The following is a 9,395-nucleotide window of genomic DNA, read 5'->3' as shown; positions in this document are numbered from 1 at the left end:
TGGCAGCATTGTGATTTACTTGACATATCACAAAAAGACGTTCTTAAAAATAATACTATCATTTAAAACATTAATAATGCCAGCACTGTACGTTCGAATTGCTAAATTTGAGGTACCGGTATGGTAAAATGTAACTAACATCTCGTGCTTGTTTCTTTGTGTGTGTGTGTGTTTATATATATATATATATATATATATATATATATATATATATATATATATTTATTTTTTTTTTTTTCTGTACGTCACCTTTTTTGATGAGTCAGAGTGACTATTCTCGAAACAACAGTGCAGTGTGAAAAACTAAATCGAACACCCCGTGGTGCTAAGGTGACTGACAAAAGAAATACGGGGCGTTCTTTACTGACAATTGTATGTTACTGACTGGCGTTTCAAATATCCAATCTCAATCACAAGACTAGAAAGTGACGTCAGCAGTCGGCTCAACACCGCCTATTACGAACAAGAAACAACTGTGGGGCTGGGCTAAACACAATTTGACAAGAAGGGACTCCCTGTTAGAAAAGGTAAACTGTTTCAGTTGGTCGTGTGATACAAAGATTGACAACCGTGGAGCCCAAGAAGAGACAAAAGACCAAGAGCGTCCCCCAACGAAGCGACGAGGCGGTCCTTTGTAAATGTCCTTGTTCCGTGTGAAAACTTTACCGGTTTCGGGTGCAAAGTTTCAAACCGTCTGCAAACGAAAACGGAGCTCAGGATTATGTATGCGGTCCCGTGTTTCAATTTCCTGTTTTTCCAGCTCCTTTGTCTCTGTGCTTTAAGTCGCTGATTTTGAAGTAAGGCAACCTAAACGAGTAAGTTTTTCCGAAGAACAAATGATACATCTGCAGCAAGACATTGTAATATTTCAAAGGAGCAGGCAGCCACACAGATAGCACAATATACCGAGTAGCCCCAGGCAATTTATACTAGTCACTGCCTTGCTGAATGCTCAGATTGATTCTGTTGGTCTGTGAGTAGATTTGCTATTATATCTCGTTATTGTTACTGTAAGTATATTCACATTTAAACTGGATTTACAGTCGCCTGAGTGAATCTCTTTTTTTTATTCACACATGCAAAACAAAAGGTTTATGATACGGTCGGTAGACGGAAGGCTGTAGTAGTATACACTTATTTATGGTTTGTTTGTCTTAGTAATGTATCCTCGTCTAGGTTTGATTTGCTGATCTATAAAATTTTATTACAGCATACTTTATATACATTCAGGTAAAATGGCTTTTGAGCCTGACAGGGTACGGCTGCTATGTATGATGTCACTGACATTCGGATTTTTCATTGTAGAGGTTGTGGTCAGTCGTTTAACCTCTTCTTTGGCTATGCTTTCGGACTCTTTTCATATGCTGTCAGATGTAATAGCTTTAGTAGTGGCTTTTGTCGCTGTTCGTTTTGCTGAGAAAACACAGTCTACCAGCAAAAACACCTTCGGGTGGATTCGTGCCGAAGTGATGGGTGCCCTGGTGAACGCTGTGTTCTTGACTGCGCTCTGTTTCACCATCATACTGGAAGCTATCGAGCGTTTCACGGAGCCGCAAGAAATTGAGAACCCGCTGATGGTTATCGGGGTGGGCGCTGGGGGTCTCCTGGTCAACCTGTTTGGTCTCTGTATGTTTCATGGACACGCAGGGGGCGGACACGGACACTCGCACGGTGGTGGTCATGGACACTCTCACGGAAATAAGAAAAACAAAAGAAACAAAATATGCAAGTCCGAAACCCCGTCAGGGAACGGGTCGTCTGGCGAGGAGACCAATAACCTGGTAGGAAACTGCAACAGCCCCAATATAATTCATTCTGACAGACCTGAAAGACATGGTACGTATGGTTTTTATTTTAATTTTCAGTTTACACCTGCATAGTTTGGGCATACCATGTGTTCATATCATTATTATTCTCTGGGGTGAAGAATTATTCAGATGTCACAATTGGAGATTAATTTTCTCCTTTCGATGGGGGAGGTGTCGATATGATTTCTGTAAATTGGTACACAGTACAAAGGAGGTTGATTAAGGCTTTTTTTTCTTAATAGTTGGATGACCAGAGCTATACTCCTTGGGTGCCTACTTTATTTCAGTGTATTGAGAGCCATTGAAAGGGCTAAAATACTTTTATGTTCAGGACACTTTTAATGTCTAAATTACGGTTAGCAATAACAGAATACAGTTCATAGCAGCATTACTTCCCGTTGGTTGCTTACAGAATTTAGCTAAGTATGTTGTAATAAAACAAGCGAGTATTGCCTAATAACACTTTCCTGTCAGTCCATCTGCATGTCTTAAAGGTTTATTTCACACTGAGTCATATTTTCACTGAATTAATGTATTTAATATACTTTACTTTAACAATCAACATTAGTAGGTGGGTGTTGATTGAAACAAATGTCTTGGTTTGATTTGACCATGATTAATCTGTTACACTTTATTATTTGCATTCATTTTCACAGGTACACAGGTGAGACATGCACCTCACGCTTCAATTTCTCTTTTATTTAAAGGTTTTATTTAGACAATTCAGTCAATTGTCACTTAAAAGCTGTTGTAAATTCCTCAACAAATGAACTGAAAATATCAGCCTATTGTGAGAGAAGTATTGCTTAGTACCAAGATATTTTTTCTGGTATGAGTGAGACTGATGATGACAGCATGTATCCTGCTAAGCTTTGTTTTGTTTGTTTGTTTTGTAAAGCAATCTTATATAGAAAAGGCACCTTCAATAGGTGAGGTGTGACTCATGAAGACATGAACCTTGAATTGCAAAAGTAATGCTATGGCAACATTCGCAAAATAGGGTTACAGTATATTCGATTTTTATATGTATGGATTTTGATCAGATAACAATAATATTGCATAGATATTTCTACAGTATCCATGATCTCAAAATAACTGGAACACATTTTTAGCATGTCAGTTTACAACAAAACATAAAATGTTGATTTATGCTCCAATAAAGTTGATTTATATTTATCTTTTAGAATGTACATTTATTGCATTTTCTTGGTCTACTTTTTTTTTTACTGAACCCTAATAATAAAAATAAACTTTACACACATATTTCAATAAGACTTTTGTCTGTTTACTTTAATGGTGATCTACTTGTGAGATACAAGATGTACAACACTGACAGGCAGCGCTCCAGATAAGGTTTTGGATTATTAAGTAGTATTCTCCAATTTAGGCAATGCAAGTACACTGTATTTTGGGCAAGTAAAATGCAACATTACCTCAATAAATACGATACATATGCTAACTTATGGGGTATGCATTAACTACAGCCTTACATTTGAACTGTAATGTTACTTTGAGCTACTGTACAGACAACTTGGTCTGGCAATAAAAACAAAAACAATGTATTTGCTTTATTGATCACCAACAATATGACTGTGAAGCAAATAACCACTGAAACAGAAATACGTTTTTGTTTTTTTTTAAATTCCAAAGCTACAAAAGGAATATACTTAACCAAAAGGCCTGCATGCACATACTATATATTTCCAGTGATTTAAAGTAAAACCAAAAAATGCTTTCTTATGCGCTCCCTTTCCAAGTCAAATAGGTAAATTGATAGGCTAAGTTGAGGGGGATTCACCAGTCACAAACGGACATTGCATGTAAGGGCATTCAACCATACTTATTTAGGAGCGCTGCTGACAGATCATGTTGTCCTATTTTCCCACAGTACGGATACCTGTAATGTGTTTGATATACTTAACAGAGACACATGTGTAATGTAGCTTGTTTAGATATGTTGGTGTGTCCATAGCCAACTTTTGTAACAAGGAGTGCTGAAACTACATCAGCAACCTGATTAAAATATTGTTGTCAAACCAGGGATTGCATAATCAGTGTCAAACAACTTTTTAAATTCAATGCACTGGGCTGTTCATTAGTGTTCTGCATGCCATGAAGTGTGAAAACCACCTTAAAAGGAAAATGGACACGCGGCGTGATGCAGGCAGGGTGCCAGTTAAAATTAATGATCCTATTTCATTCTGTCCTACCAGGGTGATTGCAGATACCCACTGATAAATTGCCAAAAGGAGAGTTTGACAGCCCTTGCTCACCATTAGCCAGTGATTTATTGTGCTGTTACCAGACACTAAATCGTCAGGCTGTGTAACTCCCTCTCTTTCTCGTTCTGATACAGATCTGCTGCAAGAAAACAGGTTGGATAGCCACATCAACAGCAACACTCACTACGATGAACTGGATCACACTGACGAGTCAGCATCGCAGCTCAACATGCGTGGCGTCTTCCTGCACGTCCTGGGGGATGCCCTTGGTTCAGTCATTGTGGTGTTGAATGCCATCATCTTCACTTTAGTGTGGCAGCCCTGTCGTGAAGGAGAGCCATGTGTCAAACCATGTGTGGACAGCCACTGCATAGACCACAATATGCTGGTGAGCGCGCTGAGGAACAGCACCCAGGCCGTTACCAGTGCAGGGCCCTGCTGGGTCCTCTACTTGGATCCCACTCTCTGCATCATTATGGTGTGTATTCTGCTGTACACCACATACCCACTTCTGAAAGAGTCAGCCCTCATCCTGCTTCAGACAGTGCCCAAGCAGATCGACATGCAGCGACTGAATGAAAAGCTGCGCAGCGTGGAGGGCATACTGGCTGTCCATGAGCTGCACATCTGGCAGCTGGCGGGTAGTCGCATCATTGCTACAGCCCACATCAAGTGCCATGACCCCACATCCTACATGGATGTGGCCAAGCGCATCAAGGATTTTTTCCACAATGAGGGCATACATGCCACCACCATCCAGCCAGAGTTTGTCACAGTCAACTCGGAATCCCCTATCTCTCTATGCGAGCTCTCCTGCCGGACCCAGTGCGCCCCCAAGCTGTGCTGTGGCAATGGAGACAAGCCTGAGAAAAAGGCCACGGACAAGGCCATGGGACTGCCCATCTCCTGCCTGGAGGTCATCGTAGAGTCTCCAGAGCACAGGGGCAGGGAACAGCCTCCTGTTGAGGTTGAAATCCAAGTGGGTGCAAGGTCAGATGGAGAGGTAGTCCAGAGAGAGGTAGAGTCATCTTTGTAAAGCAGCCATATTGGGAGTGGGGGGGTTAATAGGGGAGAGGGTGTCATTGTGCATTCTGGTTGTCTCAAATAAACACATAGGGTAAGGGATGTGGGGAGTGGGGAATAACATTGCAGCCCCACTCTTGTTAAATCCCTGTTTTCTCAGTAGTATGGTAATCCACATTAGGTCACTTCTCACCTACGCATAATTAGAAACTCTTGCATGTGTTTCATTATCGCTGTTTTGTCGGATGATGTAACAGTGGTGAAGCTGCTCGTCAAAGAACTTTGGAACAAAGATGAAGAAAAACTAAAGGTTAACAGTTATTTCAGGTGGCATTTGTTGTCCAACAGTGAATTTTTGTGAACTTTCTCAAAAGGCATACTAAAGCATTTCAATTTGATTTGCAATTTTGTTATTAAATACCATTATTATCTATTTAAATAAATGACTAGGGTAAAATCTTGCTAAACCCCAAGAAATGTTAGATTTGTCATAGTGGAACTGAATTTGGACTGCGTGTGTGTGTTTTAGTAGGTCACAAAGGTTTTTGATATAACCCCAGGGCTGTGTCTATATACTGCAAGTAGAAGCACCACAGCTGATCTTTTGAGTGCACCGCTGTCATTTTGTCAGAAAAAGGTCATATAAGCACCCCTGTTAAACCCAGAAATCGATTATAAACTTGTTTATTTCCAATTTCTTCTGTTTTAATGCAGTCTGTTGTTTCTGGTAGTGCTTGAAGTAATTGGAGATGTAGGAAAATGGTTTCACCAGAAAGATGGTATAGCTGAAAGCCATTTACATACTACACAGGGTGCTTAAAACTGTAACCAAGTCTGATACAGAATGTGTGAACCAAATGTACAGGCTTTTTTTGGTGTATCGTGACATTCCAAGACTTTATGAACAGCATGTACACCATGTCAGAGTTAAAGAAGCCTCTTTAACAATGCTTTGATATGCTCCAAAGTCAATATTAAGATCTAAAATAATTAGCCATCAATCCCATTACTTTAAGTCCCTTTATATTTTTTAAATATTGAAATGGCCGGGAGAAAGGCTGTTTATGGCAGTTTTTAGTAGCTCTGGAAGGACACCCCCTTCCCCCAAATTCTCTAGTGCTGTTAGGATGGCTTTATCTTGCTTAAAACTTAGGGATAACTCTGCATATTAGCAATGCAACTTTTTCTGTACATTATTTCAAGGATTGAACCGAGCATTACATTTACTGTCTTTCCCTTGTTGAATGGGGTTTCTTACTTCACATACTTACTAGCCACCAGTTAATACTGCTTTTTATAACTGAAAATGGCTCCAACAAAGCAATCCTCATAAGTGATTGTTGCTGGCTGATTGCCATCTGCTCCAAATCTGAATAAAACTGCTGACTTTTTTTTGTGGGGGAGGGGTGAACTATTTTTTTTTGTTGCAGCTGACGGGAATTGGTTTGGTAAAGGACTTAAATTTGAGGATGTAGTAATACATAACTTGCATTGCAAACAACAACTCCTACCGTCAACACTACAAGAAAAAAACAACTAAACTGCTTCTTCCACAAACTTTGCAGTATCAGTTCTGTCTTTTTATATCCTTTGTGGCTTTTTCTCTATCTTCACTCCTCCCCCTGTTCTTTGTAATTTTGATTTATTTTCTTCTCTTCCAGCCAACCCCCTCTCTCTTCTTTTTTTAATACATTTGTGTAATATACCCTACCCAATTTGACAGAAACAAACAATAAAACGGTTGCAAATGGTCAAGATCCCAATTTGTCCAGAGCACTGTATTTTCCCCCATTATTTGTAGTTAAATATCTAAGGATAAGCAACACTAGAGATACTTTGTTTCCATTGTTTTTTTTCAGGGCATCACCCTGCTACTTTGGTTAAACAACCCCTTACATTTATGCCTAGTTGGAGGCCTACAAAGCATAACAAAGTTAATTCCATAACATCCATGATATGTGAAATTGGACCCTATTCCCTGTGGTTAAGTACATATGGGATACAACAAATTAGCTGATTTCTTGACCCATAGTAGTAAATCTCAACATAGCACATTGTAGTTTCAACTGTACTAAATAAACTACTTATTGCTACCCATATGTGCTTATTATATAAATGATTGTGTAAGACAACCCAGCATGTTTTTGACAAAAGTATTGCGCACCTAAGCTACTATACAAGTACATAAAACGTGTATTGCTTTGGGAGCTTAGACACTGCTGGAGAGCCCTAAAAAAAGCAGAAGTTCCTATGGGAAAAAATAATGTAGAAAATAAGAGCTCAAAGGATTTGGAGAATACATTCATACATGAAGTGTTAGAATACCTAATCAAACTGGTCCACAGTAAATGCAATGCTCTGTGAATACCTTAAGACTCAAGGTAACCAATTCAGTGGAGGTAATGTATTTAGATACCTTTTTATGAAAGTTCTCAACTTTGTTTCAGTGTAGTTATTTTTAAGAGTGAAAGTTTATCTGCTAAGGCCTTAACCTGTAACTGAACATCAATGTTGCAAAAGTTGGTCAACATGCAGCTGCTACACAACAGTAATCGTTCTGTACTGTATTCTAAGTTCACGGTAATTCCCTTTAATTACCTGTTACCTACTGAGATTTACCAGAAAGCCTTACAAAAAGGTTTCATTGTGTAATCTGGTTATTCAGAAAGTCAGGTCAGCATTGGGTTCAGAATATCTAATACAATCCTTTGAAGCAATGCAAAATAAAGCTAAAGTACATGGTGTTCAACCTGCTGGTACTTCTTTCTTTCAAAATTGTCCCTGACTGCTTAGGCATAGTTTTGATTATGAAGTGGCATGGCATATAATAAGGTATTGAACACCGTGTCTCCTGGAGCAGGGTTATATTTTAACCCTTTATCCTTAACATTTCTTCTTTGATCCCAGAGTTTGTAACGGTATTATATTGAACTTGCTATCTTAAACATTTCTGCTGTGCTCCAGGAGTTTGCACATCTTAGCCTGGTTCTGTAATTTAAAAAAGGTGCAGTCAAATCAATGTATGCAACTTTTGTATTTTCAAAATTATCCCTTTGAACATTCCATGGACATTTTTTTTAAATTGATTAACACATTTGAATACAAATGTTTTGGTACTGATCGAGGAATATAGGCATTGCCAAGTTTACTGTAATAGTAAGTAGGTTAAGTTTTTAAGACCACTTTTAAAAAGCTTTCATTTCTATGGGGGATTCCCCATTTATTGCACATGTTTCCAAACAGGGATTGCATGAGGATGAAAAACACTGTTGGTCCAATGTTGCCACCTTTTGCACTTTAGTATATTTCAGTGTAACAGATTACACAGTTTTGACATTAACATTAACAAAGAATTTAAATCAAGACCCTGAGACTTTAGAGTTGTACATCTTGTATTATTTTATTATTATAGTAATCTATTTTTGTGGCAGGTATATTGCATCTATTTTACTTTACTGGAAGATAAATTGCTCATTTCACATATTTTAACAAAAGCTGGATTCCATTCAAGTACTATCACAACACTAGACATTAGACCCCAAGGATATTGCTGCTGGTGTGAGAAATCTGTCCAGAATTTTCTATTACTTTTGGGGGTTTTAGCAGATAACTACGTGCTTGCTGTTCCCTTTATTTTTACTGATGTCCTTCATGGCATTCTTCTGTATGCTACAGTATACCCTGACCCATAACAATCCCAAGGCCTGAGTTGTGTGCTCTTCAGTGGGTTCAGACATACCACACTGAATTCAGTCACCAAAGCTTTGTCAGCCATTGGGAATGGGATGTTCAAGGTGTCTCATCATTTGAAGTTCGGTGTTAGGGGTTCCCTCCAAAGCCACAGGCTGTTTGGTGTTCTTATAAGTGTAGTTAGGCCCCATGGTGGCACAATATTAAAAAAAAAAAAAGGAAAACTGCTTTGGCTGTTCTGAGGACCACATGTACCAAATACAGCTGTGTAAAAAGTTTATTTTCAGTCTTTTGGTTTATGCAAAGCATGTTAAGTAGCATATTATTCTGACTTAAGTAGCAGCTCTTTAATTACAGAATACTTTATATATATATATATATATATATATATATATATATATATATATATATATATATATATATATATATATATATATATACACTTTTGATGCTTGAATTAGAATCATAAAGTGGCTGTTGCCAACCACGTGTTGGTAGAGACTATGAATTACATCCAAAGATCCTCGGTGTAAGGATCTATCTGAAACAAGTTGATAATATATGAGGGCATGGAAACCTCTCTTAACTCTTCTTCTATTTTGTGTTATAGCTCTGATTGAAATAATATGTGATTGTACTATATTTCCTAATG

At 38.4% G+C, this 9,395-nt stretch overlaps 1 protein-coding gene across 1 annotated transcript; it reads left to right on the top strand.

The window, feature by feature from the left end:
* The first annotated feature begins 466 nt into the window (after positions 1-466).
* Positions 467-9,134, top strand: LOC117403105 (proton-coupled zinc antiporter SLC30A1-like). The gene is made up of 2 exons (XM_034005069.3): positions 467-1,836; positions 4,165-9,134. Exons 1-2 carry the CDS (start codon positions 1,236-1,238, stop codon positions 5,064-5,066), a joined length of 1,503 nt encoding a protein of 500 aa, XP_033860960.3. The 5' UTR covers positions 467-1,235; the 3' UTR covers positions 5,067-9,134.
* Positions 9,135-9,395: the final 261 nt, after the last annotated feature.

This window comes from Acipenser ruthenus, chromosome 5 (assembly GCF_902713425.1).
Source record: "Acipenser ruthenus chromosome 5, fAciRut3.2 maternal haplotype, whole genome shotgun sequence".
NCBI lineage: Eukaryota > Metazoa > Chordata > Actinopteri > Acipenseriformes > Acipenseridae > Acipenser > Acipenser ruthenus.
This window is presented reverse-complemented; position numbering and strand designations above follow the sequence as displayed.